Source organism: Dufourea novaeangliae, unplaced genomic scaffold (genome assembly GCF_001272555.1).
Source record: "Dufourea novaeangliae isolate 0120121106 unplaced genomic scaffold, ASM127255v1 scaffold228, whole genome shotgun sequence".
Classification (NCBI taxonomy): Eukaryota; Metazoa; Arthropoda; class Insecta; order Hymenoptera; family Halictidae; genus Dufourea; species Dufourea novaeangliae.
In genome coordinates, this window is record NW_015374150.1 from 1997679 (window position 1) to 2017046 (window position 19368).

The 19368-nt window shown below is 46.1% G+C and overlaps 1 protein-coding gene across 1 annotated transcript; it reads left to right on the forward strand.

The window, feature by feature from the left end:
* The first annotated feature begins 1395 nt into the window (after positions 1–1395).
* On the forward strand, positions 1396–5313 carry LOC107191515 (UDP-glucuronosyltransferase 2C1). Its single transcript, XM_015580577.1, has 7 exons — positions 1396–1626; positions 2599–2865; positions 3243–3441; positions 3527–3703; positions 4192–4509; positions 4849–5077; positions 5172–5313. Exons 1-7 carry the CDS (start codon positions 1396–1398, stop codon positions 5311–5313), a joined length of 1563 nt encoding a protein of 520 aa, XP_015436063.1.
* Positions 5314–19368: the final 14055 nt, after the last annotated feature.

A 19368-nucleotide genomic window follows, 5' to 3' on the forward strand; every position in this document is an offset into this window, starting at 1 on the left:
TATGATTAGACGTTCGTTCGGCAGGCCACGCTGCGCTATATCCTTCGATGTTTGAACGTCGACTTTCGGATTCTTTCGGTGTCGGTCCGAAAACGGTTTTAACGATTTCTCTTTATCCTTCGGCTTATTTTTTCGACTCGTGTTTCCGCGTGTTTGCCGTGGCTGGGTTTTCGAGGCGGGTGTACCCAGGTGAAATCGACCGTTCACACGGTGGGGGGATTCATTTTTCGGCGGAGAAGACGAGCCCGCCAGAGAAAGGAATAACAGCGGGGAAACGGGATCGAGCAACTGATCTCGAGAGATCGTATTGTCTGTTCGGACGTACGAATGAACGAACGAACGGCGCACTTGAAACTCGCGTTATTAGTGAAAGTCTCGAGCGCCCCGCTTTAATAATATTCGTCCGAAGGTACGATTCGCGTTTAATTCGTATCGTGAAATTCGAAGGGATCAATGGGGTTGCCTTTATTCTGAAAAGTGTACCTCCAATGAACGGCTGTTCGTCACGTGAATCCTTGGAAACGTGGAAATTCATTTGTCATGATCGATTCGATCGAACGTTTACATCGAAAATAACCCAGACCACAGAAAACAATATAGACACAATCCCCTCTAATGAAGACAGCTTTTTAATTATTATTCGTGAGATCCGTTGGAACAGATGAATATCCAGGATCAGCGAAACGATCCAGTAAACAAATCAATTTTCCTCTACCGTCGTTTCAGAGATAACGGATGATAGAATAAGCAATCCACATGGTAAACGGAAGCGACCTTGCCCGAGGCACGATGAAATTATGACGAGGAGTAACTAGTACGCCCCAGAGTCCACGTATCTGGGCTCGAACAAGAGCGTGATCGATCGAAGAAGAGCGGGACACCAGTTCGAGCTGTGTTAACAACACGGTGATCGATGACCATTTTTCAGCTCAGGATCATTTCAATGACAATGGTCCCGCGGCTTCTTTTCCAAGCGGTCTGAGGGACACAGAGAGCGCGACGGCGGCGGTGGTGCATGTATATGAGAGGGAAACAGTGGTTCACGAAAAGCAGACGAGCGAGAACGCTCTGTCGCGAGTGCTCGTTAAGCTCTCGTAAGGTAATCTTTACACGCAGTCGAAGTGGAGACTGACGAAACTCGAGGAACAACGATTAAACTAAAAGGGGTTGAAGTGCCGGCTGGAACGAAGGAGCACGAACAGGTCGCGACGAAGTGATCGCGACGTGGGACAACCAGTCGAGGCGGATTCGACGATGCTACTACCGTTCACGACGTTCAACGGTTCTGCCAATAACAAACTGTTCGAGGACAACGCATCCAGGGGCTCGTCGCGTCGACGGGACACAGGCGGACGAATCGTTTCGTGAGGGAACCGAGAACAACGAACGTGAAATATGATCGACCGCGTATTCGTTCTTCTGACGGTCGTCCATACGATCCTCGATCCCGCGACGGGATACAACGTTCTGATGGCTACGATGGGTGGCACGAAATCGCACACCGTACCGTTCGTCGCTCTGGGAACTAGCCTGAAGGCACGTGGCCACAACGTGACGCTTGTCAGCGCGTTTCCTGGTCCGGCGGCGAACAACGGGCTCCAGGAGTTCGTACCACCAATTTTCGAGGTGATTAAGTTCTCTTCCAGCTTTCTTTATTAATATGTGAGAACGTCTGCCTTACATTCGCGGAGAAATGATCGTAAGCGATCCGGTACTCTGATAGATCGAAGACGAGCAGATTCAATGTTTTTTTTTCTATCTGATATACTGTGTGGAGTAATTATGAAAGTATTCTAAAATTTTCCATTCTTATGTAGTGTGGTTAAAGTAAAAACGAACCAAGTATGACATGTTTGAAATCGTGTTGAGAAATAATGGTTCTCCAGGCAAAGATAGATTAGATTCCCTAGAAAAAAATTGTTTGTTTTTATTTTTACCACAAAATGTAAGGATTAGAAATTTTAGGGTGGTTTTATGGTTATGCCACGCAATGTATATCATATTTATGAAGATACATGATAGGGACAAACGGGGGTAAGTCCTTAGTAGTGTCAAAAGTGTCCAAGTCGTACTTTACTTTACAAAATTAAACACTAAAGCCTTTCGCTACGTATTATTGAAATAAAATTCCTGTTTGAGTAGAAAATGTAAGACAGCCGGGAGCTGGAATGTGGAATCTAGGAGAAAGGGTAGAGCAGGATAAGGGAGTCAAAGCTGTCCTTAGATCGATTTAGATCTCTGATACACTATTAGCTTATCGAAAAAATAACCTGTACCAAGTTTCAACCCTCTATATCAACCAGAAGGGTAGTAACAGGGAAAATTTGGATTAGAGCAGTTTACCCTCCCTGTTGAGATAGAAGGTTGAAACTTGATACAGGTTACTTTTTTGATAAACTATCGAATGGTGTATCATAGATCCAAGTCGTTCTAAGCGCATCTTTCACCCCCGTATCTTGCTATACCCTTTAAGCAACCGCAGAAGGGAATCGGAGAGCACTAAAGAAGCTGGTTACCTGATTTAGAACCTCGCTGGAATCGCGTTAAAGTGATCTCTGTGTCCGACAAAATATAACAATTCGAATTTGTTCTCGACAGGCCTACGTCGGGAATTACACGTCGGAATGGGATTTGGTGGGCGCAAGGTTCCGCAACGAGCTGCCTATCTCGCCATGGGACGCGATGCGATACGCCTGGGAAGCTTGCGAGGCGCTTCTTCGCGACGAAGTGTCGGTGACCATGCTGAGGAAGCCGGACGGAAATCCACGTGCCAGGTGGGACGTCGCGGTGGTGGACGGAGCCTTTCCAGAGTGTCTTCTTGGCGTTCTTCACAGGGAAAATGTGCCCACGATAATGCTGAACACGGTAAGGTTGACTTAATAAGGAACTCAAACTTCATTTAACCGAATGAATTAACAGATCGACGAAGGGTGCTATACCAATTAAACTATCAATTGTTCTTTTTCCGCCATAATCGACTGCTGCCACATTTCCCCCAGATTATTATATTATACAGTTCACTCGTTTGTTCCTAATTGCTGCCCCCTCCCCCGTGACAAAGAAGCCATGGTAACAGGGAACAATTTCCAAGCCGGGGGGTGGTGGTGTTCCGCTCGGCTGTATCGCGTTTAAATTAAATCCTGCACCCGTTCAGTTATCATTAGTACGCTTAACGAACGTAATTACGCGACGTTGAATTACTAGACAATCGAGGAAAATCAATGTTACGTACGCCGATACAGGTGGCCCTGTACAGTGGCTCGATAGGGCGTCAAGGTAATCCGTCGCCTTGGTCGGTCACGCCATACTTCGGGAAATCGTTCACGCAGGACATGAACATCGTCGAGAGGGTACTGAACGTCGCCTGTCTCCTCACCCTCAGGATCATGCATTGGATCATGGTCGCTGGATACGTGCAACCCGTTCTACGTCGATATCTAGGTAAAACAGCTGGGACAAGTAGATCCAGCCAGATCGATTTTGCTCGCATATGGTGTATCTCTCAACGTTATATGTCATTTTTCAGGGGATCAGCTACCCGATGTACGAGACTTGACTGCAGAGGTACCGTTGACGTTACAGAACAGTCACTACAGCGTGGCCGACTCCGTCCCGTACTTGGCGAACGTCGTCAACGTTGCCTGCCTTCATTGCAACCCAGCCAGCAAACTTAGCAACGACTTGGACAGCTTCTTGCAACGAGGTGGGTCCGATTCGAGGCTGATTCCGTTACAGGGGCTTTCCTGTAGAATCGATCTGATCCCCCCCCCCCCACACGAGTGGAGCATCCAAGATTACTCAAGGATAGAAACAGACTTTCTGTATTCTATCACCGTCGTAAAGACCAAGGACGCTATTGCCAGGTATCCGTAGACTCCTGCAAGGTATACTCTCGAGCGTAGAAGCAACTCCTTATTTATACGCCCATTTGCTCCTTTCCCACTCACCTCACAGGTTCAATTGAATGAAAAAAAAAGAACAAATAAATGAATCTTGTATCTTCGAGAATCTTGCCTCCGATTCCAAGTGTCTCAAAGCGTGTCCAGTTCGATTCTATGGAAGTTCATCTCTCGGAGTGGCCTACTTTTCAGATATCCCTTTACAGCCTACGTTACAAGCGAACGAAGATTGAATGACCGTCCCTCGGAAGAGATTCCAATAACGATGATAACCGAAACGTGTTGCCCGTAGGTTTCATCTTCGTCTCGATGGGTTCGTCGGTACGCGCATCGGGTATGCCGGAGGCGTTACGTCAGATGTTCGTCGCGGCGTTCGCCACCGTTCCGTGCAACGTCGTATGGAAATGGGAGGGCGGGAAGATCAAAGATCTACCGTCGAACGTCCGAACGGCGGCTTGGTGGCCGCAGCAGGATCTCCTCGGGCACCCCAAGTTACGAGCTTTCGTCTCCCACGGCGGTCTGTTGTCTTTACACGAAGCCGCCTATCACGGAGCCCCGACTCTCGTTCTGCCGGTCTTTTGCGATCACGATGGAAACGCCGCGCAGGCAGGTGAGAGATCAACGATTTTTCACTTTAAAACGATCCATTGGCGAGGTGACCTTTCGAGCTCCGGCCAAGGATCGAATCAGGAATGTCGTTTTTTATTTTCGTTTAAGATACTGGAGAATATTACCAGGTCTGCAGACGATCGATTCAATATTTCTGAGATGGGTACATGTATGTAGAATATTCTAAATGGAGTAGAGTGTTGGAGGGTATGAATGAATATTACTAAGATACATGGAATATAACTATATTGCAAAGAATAGAGGACTTTGATCAGGGAAGACAGAATTTTTTGATTACTTAGACCTTGAAATTGAGTCTTTCGAAAACGTTTGGTTACAGAAAAGCTGGGCTACGCTCTCGTGATGGATCTGGCCAGTATATCGATCGGAAATCTTCGGGAGGGGATCTTGAAGGTGGCAGCGGTGCACAATAATTCGTATCGTACGGCAGCGAAGAAACGGAGCTCGTTGTTACGGGAATTGCCGATTAGCCCCACGAAATTGGCGACTTGGTGGGTGGAACACGTTGCCAAGTACAAGGGTGCCGAACACTTGAAGAGCTCGACAAGGTATCCTACGTTCGGGGCTTTCGAGCGATCGGATAGTTTATTATATTTTCAGATTGAGTGGGTTATTAAAATGGAAAAACTGAAATTATTTCAGATACATGGGCGTCATACATTACTATTCCATCGACGTGGTGATATTTTACGCGATAATGTTGCTGCTGCTCGTGTACGGGCTGAAGAAGCTTTGCTGGCGAACGATATCGAAGGAAGCTGTTAATAAAAAGAAACTAGACTGATCTGTGCTGATTTCACGGTAGAATTGCTATATATATATATATATATTCATATTTATTTTGTTTAATATATTCTACGATCTATGTAAATTATAAACGTCGATTCTGAACAGGGGGCAAGTGTAAAGATATTTGTAATTATAATAAAAATGTTTTCCTAAGAACATTCTTTTACGTCTCCGAACGATGCGTGAACACGGTTTACAAACAATTCGAATAGAATAAATTAACATCGACGGAAGATAAAACTGTATGTTACATACACTGGTAAAGTAGAATCCTACTTGGAAGACATTAACCACCATTCATAAGGCAGATAGTCCGCCAACCGCGTTCATGGAATCATTCTTCTCTTTATCCTCTATAAATAACAAATAATAAATGAACGATTCGAGACGAGAAATTTGCATTTAAACTTTTTCCTCGTCTGCGGTGCCAATCAGCCGCGAACACGCCAGCAAGACTTTCATTTATTATACGGCCTTCAATCTTCGTCGGACGATGAAAACTGATTATTACGATGGTCTGAAAGAAGCCTTAAAAGAGGTAACGAGGAATTGCAAAAAAAAATACAAGTAAGCACTCTTCCATCTCCCCATCAAGAGCGGAAGGTCGTCCCTAGTCTAGCACCTCTAAGCAACCCGTCTGGAGCTTGATCTATCGGCATCCATCTTCCATCAAATAGACTGTTCGAACAATAAATACCTTTAGACAGTCGTTGCCGTGTGGAACAATAGTTTCCGGGCTGGATGACAGGCTATTGGCTAAGTATCTGCCACTATGAACACTTTAATAATCGTTCGACTAGAAAGTAGGGGGTAGTTGTAATAAAAGGAGTACCAATAGCGATGCCTCTGGGGATACAAGGACACCCCCACTTTTGGGACTCAATCACTTGACCAAAGATTCGATGAAATACGTTTACTCAGGATTATCCCCGATAATAGGAAACCCCCAATGTTCATAACAGCTATATTCTTCCCACAGCTACACACAACGTTGGATTCCCATGGTGGGGTTGTTGGTATACCAGGTATATATGTACGTACCCTGGCACCTTTGTCATTTCCCCTACCCTTGGACAGAGCAACAGCGACGGCGGCAGAGGGCCTAAAAAGAGGAGGGGCTTCGAACGTGACCAGGTACGGTCCTGAGGTTAGTTAAGGCGTCCGCACGAACGGCGGCGCATACGTCGTGTTCCCGTTGAGACGCGAGGAGGCGAAATAGGAGAGAGTGAGAGAGCCTCCGGTGGTGGAGAGCGCGCACGTTTCTACGCGACGCCGCGTCTACGTCCGTGACCCGTGGCCAAGTCAGCGGTTGGATCATGATGGGATCAGTACCAGCTGACTCGTTCGTCAGGATGTCGGTGCGTGTTCCGTTCGTGTCGCGTATATGAGACCTTAGAATCCCCCGTGTACACCCGCCCGTACACGTTTTACCCGTCTCTTCGTCAGATACACCGTGCGTATCGACCTGAAATCGGTATGTGTGTGTACGTGCGTGTAGTGTGCGTGTAGCATGCGACGACGACGCGTATACAGGCGACACGCGTGTGGTTTTGCGACGTGGTGATCCTCTCTCTCTTGGGACGCGACGGCGGCGACTGGTCGATCGTTGGGCGCACAACACGCTATGCACGACGATGTGGTTCGCAGCGGTAGTGGTGGCGATGATCGCGACGACAACGATCGTGTTTTGAAAGGACACGTTTACCCACGTGGAACAACGCGGTACCAGTTTACGTGGTGACTCTCGGGCCCCCGAGAGAGGACCGAGATCTTTTTTGGATGGAAAGTAAGGAAATAAAAAAAGGAAAACCGATTACTTAGGTGACGGGTGGCGGGGGGAAGTGGATACGGCGGAAGCCTCGCGGTGCAGACGGGAGACAGGAGAGGACACTTGAGCCGACGGTGTGTGTCCCGAGGAAGGCAGACATTCGGGGAGAGGAATAGAGAAAGAGAGCCTTTGGGAGATAGAGACAGCGTGTAAACGTAACGGGAGAAGGAAAAAGGAGGAAGATAGAATGGGGCAGAGAGAAAAAGAATAAAAAGACCTAGCAGAGGGCCCGAAGTGACTGGGTGTTGTGTTTGATCGCGAAAACACGTGGGGAGCGACGCGGGAGAGGGTTCTTCCCCAACCCTCCCTCTTCCGCATCCCCCTGTTAACGAACTTTTCTCGATAAACGGGGGTGGACTCGGTCGAAACCCCCGTAATCTCGTCGATCGATCGTTCCTCGGGCAAACACACACTCACGGGTGGACCCCCCCGGAGGCGCAGAAGGAAAAGCGGGCAATCCTGTGTCACACATACACACACACACGTGGAATTGTATGCGCAAACGGTTAACGATGCTGCGCGCTACACTGAGCGTGAAAAGTTTTCATAGAGTATATGTGTGTGTGTGTGTGTGTGTGTTTGTGGTGGCGGTAGTGCGTCTCGTGTGGCCAATCATGCTTCTTTCCTGTGGGCCCCTCTCACACGGGTATACACATTGCCTTGTGTTTAACCGCGCCGGAATAGAAACGGGCCGCCGAGGTCGGGGGCCGAAGTCCTATCGATGCAAAACGGGCTCGCGTCACGGCGTCCCGATGTTCAATAAACAAACGCCTTCGGGCCCAGGAAACAACACAACGTGTCCCTGACGCGCCGTGGCGAGACTCCTTTACCCTCTTGCTGCTGCCTCTGGTGCGTGACGTAATCCATTCAACCGCTTACTACGCAATACGGGACGCGCGCGGCCGCCTCTCTCTCTTTCTGTCTCACTTTTTCTTGGTTCAGGGGCCATGTCTCTTTTCTCTGTTGCGTCTAGCCGAGGTCTTTTGCTCGTTTGCTCGCTTGCTCTTTGGGCTCCTACCGCCCGTGACCAACCCTTCTTTTCCATCGGCCGCTGATAATGGCGACGCGAGAAACTCTCCTCCTTGTCCGCCGTTTTGTTATTGTTGTGTTGCGTGCCGGGGCCACGCGATGACGACGCGGCGGCGGCTCATTCCTGCGCGTCGCCGCCGGCTCATTCCTGCGCGTCGCCGCCGTGGAGTTTCTCGTTTTCCTTCTTGCGAAACCGTGCTCCGTCTCTCGACCCTCTTGTGTCAATGGTGCTTCCTCTTTGTGTGTGTTGTTTTTCTCTTTGTTTTTCCTGGACGGATGTCTGCCAGTGATCGTTTATACGATGAATTAAAATAAGGATTTCCATTGTCGAGACGACCTTTCGTATGGGTAAGTAGATATTTGGGTGCAGGGGTTGCCCCCCGCACAACTGCAACGTATGTTGTTGTTGCGTTCGGAGCTAGAAGTGGTTTAAAGGGATCTGTTTCTGGGACTGTTTTTTTCTTTTAAGTCTAACAGTTTCTTGTGTTTATGTTAATTACTGTATGTGAGAAAGTGCGATGATAAGATGAACGTATGTTGGTTTCAGGGTGATGCATGTGTTGATTAATCGTTAAATTCGACGAGAGAACAGAGGGAAAAATCGCCAGAGGGTCCCTTTGCTCGATGTAAATTCATATCTGTCGGAGTCGTTTCAATCGCTACGAAAGAAAAACAGTACCTTTTTCCGTTTATACGTATACTTGTACTCGGCCTCGCCCAAAGTGGATGTTCGAGATTAACGCGGAAAATATAAAGCCGTTCTTTGACGAAGAATAATCCTGACTGCGAGGCGCGTACCAACAACCTGTTTGAAGGTGTGATAAAGTAAACAGGCGGCGCGTGCCCCCACCCCCGTATATATGTACATCCTCACTAGGGATTCAGTCTTCCAGTAGTTCACTCCATTTTTCATTCTATTCGTTTTCTTATTCCGCCACTCTCAGGCTAATTACACGTTAGAACCAGGACAAACAATCGTCTGCGTGCGCTCGCATACCGCCGGCAATAATTCATAGCTTGGAGTGTGTGTTTGCGTTCATAAACGAACCCCAGCCATATACAGGATGTAACAAAAATGTTGGAGGCCCCGGAAATGGGGGATTCGTGAGGTGATTTGAAACAAGTTTTTCCTTAGGAAAAATGTTAACCAAGGCTTTGCTAACGAGATATTAACGAAAAACACCGACCAATCATAGCGCGAGTCTTTCATCCGACTTCCCGCGATAACGTTGGCTACCAATCGCAGTGCATAGCCAATGTTACCGCGGGAACTCGGCTGAAAGACTCGCGCCCTGATTGGTCGGTGTTTTTTTGTTAATATCTCGTTAACCTCCAACATTTTTGTTACACCGTGTATAACCGTGAACCAACCCTGGATCGTCTACTCGATCGAGCAGAAAAACTCGTGTGTACGCTGCCCGTCGCTACTTTCGAATAATTACTCTTGATTCGTTATCTGAAAGGCAGCACGGATCACCACGGGCCCCTACGGTCCCAAATAATCCCTGGGAAGTGCGTGGAAAAAGAACCAGGGGGAATTTGGTGGTGGCGCGTGGAGATCAACACGCCAGTCGTGTCGCTTCGACGCCACGCCAGTCGTGTCGCTCCGACGCGTATCTTGTGAAATCCCCGAAGCCTTGAAAAAGTTCCGGGCTAAACGTTGGCCGCGGAGGGGGGGGGGAAGGGAATTAGTGTGTTGCGTGTGTTTTGTAATCGGCTGTGTGGCTACCGCCGCGTGGATATTAGCCACGCATCGATCGTACCGAGGGCTCTTCTCGTCCTCCGTTTTTCGGCTCCTCCGGGGGCTCTTTTCGCGGTACCCAATGGTGTATACATACATACGTGTTTTTTTTTTTTGTTTTGTTAGCTCTTCTGCTCACCACGAAGGCGCGCGGAGTCCCTAGTTTGATTTTGCGTAGTGATTTTTTTTTAAGACTATCGGGCATGCCGGCTTATGTGGAACACGACGGTGGTGGTCGCTCCAGTAGTGATTGTGTTATCGACGTGTCATCATTGCGACACGAATCCGCGGCTCTACTCGGAAATGTGTGGTGTACGTATCTATGAGAGAAAGAGGGGAGAAGAGGTACGTAAGTATATTTTTGCGTGGCATTAAAACCTACCAGTACGTTCGAACACACCGGCACCGGTCGATTCCGTGTATATACACGCTTTCAGCGATAATTGCGCGTGGAACTATGGCGATCGTGTGTCTCTTTGGAATTCTTTGCTCCCACCCCAGTTACGTGGGAAAGATAGAGGTAGAGCTCAGCTCGACTCGTGCAGTGTGCTTCTGCGAGTGTCCTTAAGTCGCGTAGTAGTCATCGCGGAACAGACAGACGCGTAATACAAGTTTAACAATTTCCATGGAAAACCAGGAATCGTTTTTGAGGATTTGTATTTAGTTTACTCGAAAGTACGTGGAATCTCTTCGATAAACGATTGCATATCGATTGAAGGTTTACTGTATCGTCGTGTTTGGGTAGAACAGGCGGGAAAGTGTTCTGTGTGAGTCATTTCTAATCGTTTCGTCATACTCTGGACGGTGTATATACCGTGACAGCGTGATTACGCAGTTAACCGTTTCTTGTTCTGTTTTGCTTGCAGTGGGCCGCCAAATGTATATCTGTTTTGTTATTTTTCTCCGTGGAACGAAAATCGTTCTAAAAGCCATAGTGTGTACAGAAAGTACACTAGGAGCATAGACAGGAAAAGAGAAAGAGCGTTGTTATACCAGGAAATTGCGTGCTAATTTTATCGTTCGTTTCTTGAACTATGGCTAACCGTGGAAAGAATCGACTTCGTGCTCCACAATGTAATTTGCGTAGTTTATTACGGAATTGTTCATTTCATAAATTGCGACGTATTGGTGGACCTTTTATCGTTTAAAGAAAGTGTACAGTGGGGATTCCCGTTTCCTCGATGGAACAGTGGATTCCTGATGGTGGTTGAATTGGTTGTAAAACCATCTAGCTCTTCTCTATACTTTTGGTATAGCTATATAACACCGTAACATACGAATTAGCGTTTATACTACTCGTTTCCTGGAACATACCGCTACGCCACTGTCGACAATTTTACGTAATTCTCCTGTCGAGATGATCCTCGGTTTATTGCGCCTCGAACAGTCTCAATTCCGTTTAGAAACGCGCGTATTTCATTGCGTTTGTTACGTCTTTGACAGGGGATGTCACTACAGTGAGATGTATACAGGGTGTCTCAAAAATATAGGACCAACCGCAACACGCATATTCCTCATGCAAATGCAAACCGAAAAGTCCTTTACCATTTTCTAATCTGAAGCTCCATTTCCGAGATATTAGCAGTTAAACGAACTCCAATCAGCTGAGCGGTGGACCAGATGTATGCGCAGATACAGTTAAGAAGTGCACGATCAAGTCACCGACCTCTGCTTCCGTATCTGCGCGTACATGTGACCCACCGCTCAGCTGGTATTGTATTTCCTTTAACTGCTAATACCTCGGAACTGGAGCTTCAGATTACAAAACGGTAAAGGACTTTTCGATTTGTATTTGCATGAGGAATATGTACATGTTGCGGATTGTCCCATCTTTTTGAAACACCCTGTACATGTAACAAGTTTCACGGGCGATTCGTGAGACGTAACATGGGCCTCACGATTTGTCGGGAATATGCTTTGTAGTTTCTCCTTGTTGCTCTGCCGCCATCCCACCTACTCTGTGTTGTTTTCGTTGGCTCCAGCCTGGAAGTCCTATTGTTTGATCGACTGCACGCGCAGGATATATCGATCACGTGTGCTCGGAAAGAAGTGGCTGTCGATGTTTTGTGTGTGTTTACTTTGTAACGCTTCTTCAGCGCTATCTTCACCCGCCCGTGTGGAACACACATTGTTTTGTCTCCACTGTTGCGGCTCTCGGCGCGTGGCCGGGCTCCGTCACGATTTTTGCACGCGTCGAAGGAACTTCGCGCACCCAGTCGGTGACGGCGACTCGCCTATCTCTGCCGCCACGTGTGTGTGCTAACGTTGCCGTGACATTTGATTACCCAGGAAGCGAATTGAACGCAAAAATAAACGGTAGCGGCTCTGTTGCGCGGAATCGAACGCGCGCGATTACAATACTCTCTGTTCCTTGTTTCTCTTCGCGTTTCACACGCAGAGTCGGGGGGTTATTGTGAACCGTGATCGAATGAATTAATTACGGGAGGGAGGCCCAGGCGTGATTAATTGGCATTCGATAATTATGTGCCTCGGCAACGAGCTGGATTTAGAGCAGTGTTTCCCAACCTTTTTAAGATCATGGCCTACCTCGACGACCCTCAAAGATTATCTCCATGTCCCCCTAACATGTAATGGTAAAACAAGTTCTGAAAGAATGTAACATTAATAGCTGCTTCAAATAACAAAAGAAAATAGGTAACGCTGTTGTCCATAAGGTAACGAATGTCAATGATTCGCTAATTAACTCCCTCGAGATATTCAAATTGCCCCTTGGTGGAGTTATAGGCCCCACGGTTGGGAAACACTGGTTCAGAGTGGTAAAGCTTATTGCGTAGCGAACGAAGTTATTAGCCTCGATATTGGTTCGTCGCTATCCCCCCCTTCCCCGCCATTTTGGGGGCACAACTCGTGAGTGGGACCCCAGTGGTTCTCGATGATTCGCGGTGCTGCTACGCCTGGTGTACATCTTTCAAAGGTGTAATTCTATGCCAGTAAGCTCAATACACCTTTCGTGGGTATAATTCTTATGATACTTTATCGGTGTATATTTATTTTCTGAGATAATGTGCTGGAAAAGTGAGTCCGTATCGCCGAGAATATTCAAGGAAGGTTGCTACGATCATTAAGAGCTATCTTCGAGTCATAAAAGAGACTACAATGTAAAGAAACTGATTAGTTCTGATCTGATCTGACAACCGTTGTTCGTCCTAAAAAGACAGTCATATTGTCACCGATCATGTCTCGAAGTGGATGATACTATCAACACAAAAACCAACAGGAAACAAAACTCCCCACGAAATATCCGCAAAGTTTTCAAAAAAAAAAAAAAAAAAAGAACCCTAGTTCCTTTCAAACTCTCAAGTTTCACACTCTCGAAATATCAGCACGAGGAAAAATGCTGATCGATCTGTTGCACGAGCAAGGGGTGGCAGGGTGAATAGGGCGATCGTCGGGAAATGCGTGAAAATGTCGACGGGGGAGCAGACGAGAGAAGAAGAGAGAGAGAGAGAGAGAGAGAAACGGTGTCGGAGGTTACGCAACCTGGTGGGGATAAAAAGAGGTGACTTGTTTGTTTTGGCAGCGATAGGCGTCGCGACACGTCGCGGAGTTTTCGTCGCTGCTGCGTATTTTCGATGGTAAACAGAAAAATGACGACATTGGTTCTCCCTGGCCTCTCTCTCTTTCTCTCTCGGCTAACCCTCGATCGGCCGCATTATCTAGCTCGAACGTAATCGGTGGCGGTCTAAAAATACAAAAATATTGCGAGGGAATCGTGCTGGAAGAGGCTCGCAGAGACTCGATAAGGATCGCGGGAAAGTTCGAACGCGCGCGCGAAACGTTAACGTCCCTCGCGTGGGGTTTACTACTTGGTATCGGGAATTACTGAAATTCCTGTCAAATTAACATTCGATTTAACTTTTCTTCCAGTAGTCGAAATAAATTTACCAAATGATAGGAGGCGTCTCTGCTACGGTATTTTTTTCATAACGGAAACCGTGTTTGTTCCGTGAGGGTGTGATCGGTTGTACGACAAATCGTGTCGTCTATAGGGCGATTAACGATTGGGCATCGAAGAACGTTGCTTCGACGTGTGGTACTCTTTCGTCGGTACTTAATAGCCTCTCTAGGAGTTTCATCATCGGTCGAATGACGCATTTGTACTGGTATGCGTCGGTCGTCGTGGTGACGGACGGTTCGCTACTGGCACGTCGACTCGACTGCCCGGACGAATTTTCTGTGTTTCACACCCCACGTATAGCAGAAGCGAAATTTTTACTGAAGATTACTGGAATTTTTGTCGCCCAGTTGGTATCACTGATTGTCACCAGGTAATTTAAGTAATCCAAACGGTTAGATCGGTTCCATTTGAGCAGGCTAACTGAAGCTCGATCGGTAAAACGATCGGGGTGGATCTCGAATGAAGACAATGTACCGTGGGGGTGGGGGCTGACCTTATACTTTCCTGTCGGTCAATAAGAATGTTCGATAGCAGGTTGCCGCAACGTTTATGTAACGCGAGCGTATTCCAGGCATACGTAACAGATATCTTTGTCGCGATAACGTTTATCGTGGTGCCCACCGGCGATGCAATCCTTACGGTTTCACGACGGTTTGCTCTTCTCATGAATGAAATCGCACGTTTTTTTTGTCCTCTTTCTTATTTATGCTCCTTGTTAACACTTAACAGACGGGTTGTTTTTTCTCTGTTTTTCTCCGGTATGAGCTCCGGAGCTCACCGAAAACCTCTCCAGATTCTGTATTTCTTCTCTCTCTCTCTCTCTCTCCCTGTGATCGCGCTTCATTGATATTAATTATTACGTGTTTCGTCGCATGAAATTGGAACGATTAACAAGAGCAAAAAAGCATCAAATGATATTTGTGGATCGCAGCACTTAAGCGTACACCAATGAATATTTGGATATTCGGAGAATCTGTTGGGACCCATTTGTTAGAGTTTGTCGGTGGTCAATTCAGAAAATATGGACGTTGATAAATACTGGACGTGAAAACATATGTTCGAGTATTACGTAAAGAAGTCTAGTCGGAAGTTTCACCCTGTGGATTATTCCAAGGAGTTCCAAGTTGGGTTTCTTCGGTGTGCAGAAAAAGGAAAATTAGATTTTCAGCGATGTACTGGGTTTAATATCGCGTTGCAACCGCGGCGCCTATTATCAAACCACTCTGGGTGGAGATTAATCGCCACGAAAAGGAAAGTGGCGCGCACTGAAAAATAACGTATCCAGTCGGTTGGTTGTGAGCTTTCCCTGGCTGGAGAATCGCGAATTTCCTTTATGGTCGAAAGGAATCCGAAAATTTGAGACTTTGCGCGGAGAAGAAACCATCGGAGAACGGCATAAAATTCCGTTGATTGTTACGAACGTCTAGCGGGGCTGGACGAGGCACCGCGGGAGAGCCGCCAATTCGTTCGAATCGCTCCAATTCCCGTGACACGAATTACATCGACATCATTATACACCGTGGAATGGAGGCCCAAATAACGAATAAGCTGATCGTTGATCGTCGTCGTTGAAGTTACATTGATGTTCGTATAACGTAAATTAACCCTTTCCGATCTGGTGGCCACGTTTGTGTAGATAACGTTTTTTATAATCTCACACAAAGCCGTGGCTGTAGTGTGTTGCAGATCCATATTTTTCTTATAAATTTCAATTTTTTCCCTTTCTGATTGTAGTAGGTCTAGTGAATTCAGAATCGAATAATAAAACGTTTTTTTCTTTTAAACCAAATACCAACTAAATAGTCTACTGAGTTAAAATGTGTAATCAAATATTTTTTTCACTGGAATCAACGTCGGGAACACTGATTGAAATGGTTCGTTGGAAATAAAGGATTTACACTGGAATACGATGGTTTAACCAAAATGATGTATTTCCACTGAGATGTGCACATGTATGGTCTGAAGTGTTCATCTAAGGTACTAAAAGGGTTAAATCTCGATCAGACAAGGCCCCCAAATATTCTTCTCCGTTTTCAATCACTTAAAATTCACATCTTCCGTTTTCAACGCAACAATAACATCTTCGTCGTACCATTATAAAAATACAAGAAATCTAATAAGACTCGGACGAGTGCAACAACCCCCAACCCCCAAATTAGCAGTGTCCACGGTTTTCTACCTCGGTTTCCTGACCCATTTGCCTCATTCTGCTCCCCTTAGATATCTCCTATCGGCCATTATTTTTATCAAACCTATTAGTCGAACTATTCTTGGTTCATCGATTCCTCCAAAGGATCTGTCCGCCAGACGGCGGAGAGGCCCGAACTTTTTTTGCCATGCGTTTTCTCACGGTGATTCCTGGCCGGTGCAGCTCGGGGTTCGCATTCCTGACACCGAGTTTATTTACGATTTCTATCGACAGAGCAGAGAAAGAAAGAGAGAAAGAGAGAGCAGGACGTCCGGCGTCTTTTGCCGGAACCCCCGCGCGCGCGCAACCAATTTCCGAAGTCATTAACCCCTCCGGCGAGCATTTAACCGGGGCCCTCCTATTGTGCACCGAACGATCATTCAAATCACCGGTCCCCTCCCCCGGTTATGTAGATGCACCCGCGTGTGTACAGCTGAAATTCCCAGGAAGTGGTATATACAGGGTGATACAAGAAATTCATAACTTCTAGAGGTAGATAGTAGGGGAAAGATGTTTAAAACGATCCCTTTAAGGCGTAATATATATATAAAACATGCAAATGCTCATTATTTAAATAAAAGTTAAGTAGTTTTTGTAAGTTAGTCTATCTATCTTATCATTGGCTTAAATAAAATTTAGCTACGTGATCAATTATATTTTTTATTCACATTTCTTTGAAGGCGTACTTAAGGATCATTTTATACCTACTGAAAACGACGAACATTAAAAACACAGAGCACTGATATTCAGGTGGCACTTCGAGCAACGACTGGTGACGTGCGGGAAGAACTATTGTAGAACGACAGTACGATATAGCACCACTAATAACCACAGGGCAGCCAGGAATCATTTTACCTCGAGGGATCGTTTTAGACACCTTTCCCCTACTTGTCGGATAACACTGGGGATCATTTGGCGAGTCTAGGAATTACGAACCTTTTTTTTGGTATCACCCTGTATATGTGTCCCTGGGTCGTCTCGCTATTGGTTCGGATATTTATTGCGTGGGAAGCACATCTTTTTCGGCCCGTGTACGTTTCGCTCGACACTTTAAATATTATTTATCGAGTGTGAACTACTCGAACGATAACCGGAATCTCTCTGTACCTTATACAAGTCGTTGACGGGAGATTTCGTCGGGTACTTCGGGACATTTTAATGGCTGTCAACCGTATGAGCGATGGAAGACGAATTGGTGTATAGGTCTGGCGATGGACTTCTGATGTTACCTCCAGAAATCAGTTAATTTAACTCGATTCTCGTATAGAATAGAAAATAATCCTAGTTTTATGAAGACAACTTTTTCATTCCTCTTGAGTTCCCTATGCTTCGAATTTGCGTATACTTCTTCAGGTTCTCAGGGAATCGAGAAAGACTTCGAAAACAGCTTCACAGTCCAAGGGAGCATGTGCTCCAATTACCGATCCTGCGCTACCGTTTTCAAGTTCGACGACGGCTGAATTCCTAACCGTGAGGATCTGTCTATGATCTCTGCTTCTCCGCTAAAGTGTTCTGGAAATCATAGAATCAAGTACTCAATTTCTAACTCTGGAATATTATAGTATTCCTGAAGTTGAAGAATTACATCAAAGATTCTCCTCATTCCTAATCGTGCGACTCAAAGGGAAATGCACACTTGTATTTTTATGAGAAAAAGGTGTTCCATTTTGGACGGGCATAAGGTTCGCAAGGAGAATCGAGAGAACACACGGGCTGTGGCGGGAGACCCCATTGCTGCTTTCTCAGGTAGCACATTTCCGGCCCTCGTATTGACACAGCCACGCGATAAAGAATATTTACCGGAGCCTCGTAGCTTTCGTGATGTGTCGCGGTGGCACCGATTTGCCATTCAACGACTTTCCATTGTCGGGCCGAAGGTGTGGAGGACAAGGATATGAACACACACACGAGAAACTATCGAGGTTAGAGAGAAACGTTTGAAGTTTGAAGGAACGTAGCGCGTCAACAGCTGACTCACAGAGCTCTCCGCGCGCGCGTGTTATCTTCGAGCTCAAACCATAATTAGGTAGACAGAACGCTCGAACCTCGTGACGGAGCCTTCCGGCCACGGGTACCTTCTTGAATCGTTCTGGAATAAATTTTCTTCACACACACATACATCGAAAATCCCATCGTTTTTTTTCCGTTGCAAATTTAGCTTCTAATGGTAAAGTCCGGGTCGTATTCGACCGAAATTATAGTTCCTCTTGTGTTATCTCCACTATATTTTTTATTTTTGTTTTAAAATATTTTTGATCAATCACTAATACTTGTATTTTTTAATGTTTATATTTACACTGCAAACATATATGCAAATTCACAATTTTAGACATTAACACGTTGACTGCCACAGTGAAACAGGTCGTTCGTAGCCAGACACACTTTATTTTGTTTCTTATTTCCCAATAGAGGTAGGTTATCTTGTTTTAAATTATACTGTGATATTAATTTTACAGAAAAATACTGTAATGGTATTTAAATAATCCAGCCTCTTTGCAATGTTTCAAATACGAGTTATCTCGTAGTTGGCAGTCAACGTGTTAATTTATAGAAAGAAGGCTAAAATGACAGTTGAGAATATTCCTAAAGAAATTATCATTTAAATTTTCTTCGGTAGAGTCATATAATCGTCTCAGGTTTACTTTTGTATCATCGAGAAAATTTTCCTTACGACAACACAAAACAGAAAAGCTCTGGTTCGGTGCTCCGAACTGGGACACGACCGCGTTTCCGTGCACGCTGGATAAAGACCACGAGTGGCCGCAGATAGTCGTGAGATTATTTCTAGACGCGTGAATTATATGTATCTCGCGTGCACGGTTGTACGATGCGATATAGGGAAATCTCGTTTGCGTTCATTGTGACACGCCGGGGGAAGAAAGAGAGATGTTGAGGGCGGGGAATAAAAACGACGAGATCCGAAAATTGCATCATTGCGTCAAACTACGTCTCGTTCGTGTTGCGTCACCTGCCTTATTTGTTATTCCCCCTCCGAAGGGCTAAGGTGCCGCGAACCGGTTAACGAGAGAAACGGCTCCTGTCGTCGCGATCTGGAACGGAAAATTTCGGTCCTTTAAATAACACTCGAGGATCGATCGTGCGGGGGGAGGAAATCCTGCTTTCACCCATTTTAGCCCACGTGTCTTGACGGAATGCATATCGATTTTCTAACTTTTTAATACGTCTGATTTATTTTCGGCTGCTTTCAACTTTGAATTGACCGACGTCAGTGCTGTTGATAGTGTTTGCTGACCTTTTAACACGAACCTACGCAATGGTTATATTCGGGATAGTTGTTGACCCAGATTTCATCGAATAGGGTGGACGGAACACCATGTAGGTTCA

Bases quoted from the DNA above. Each gene is read 5' to 3' on its own strand.
- LOC107191515 (XM_015580577.1), top strand. From the start codon at position 1,396: ATGATCGACCGCGTATTCGTTCTTCTGACGGTCGTCCATACGATCCTC. The intron at 4,510-4,848 runs GTGAGAGATCAA...GTTTGGTTACAG, and splicing joins TGGAAACGCCGCGCAGGCAG to AAAAGCTGGGCTACGCTCTC. The intron at 5,078-5,171 runs GTATCCTACGTT...AAATTATTTCAG, and splicing joins CACTTGAAGAGCTCGACAAG to ATACATGGGCGTCATACATT.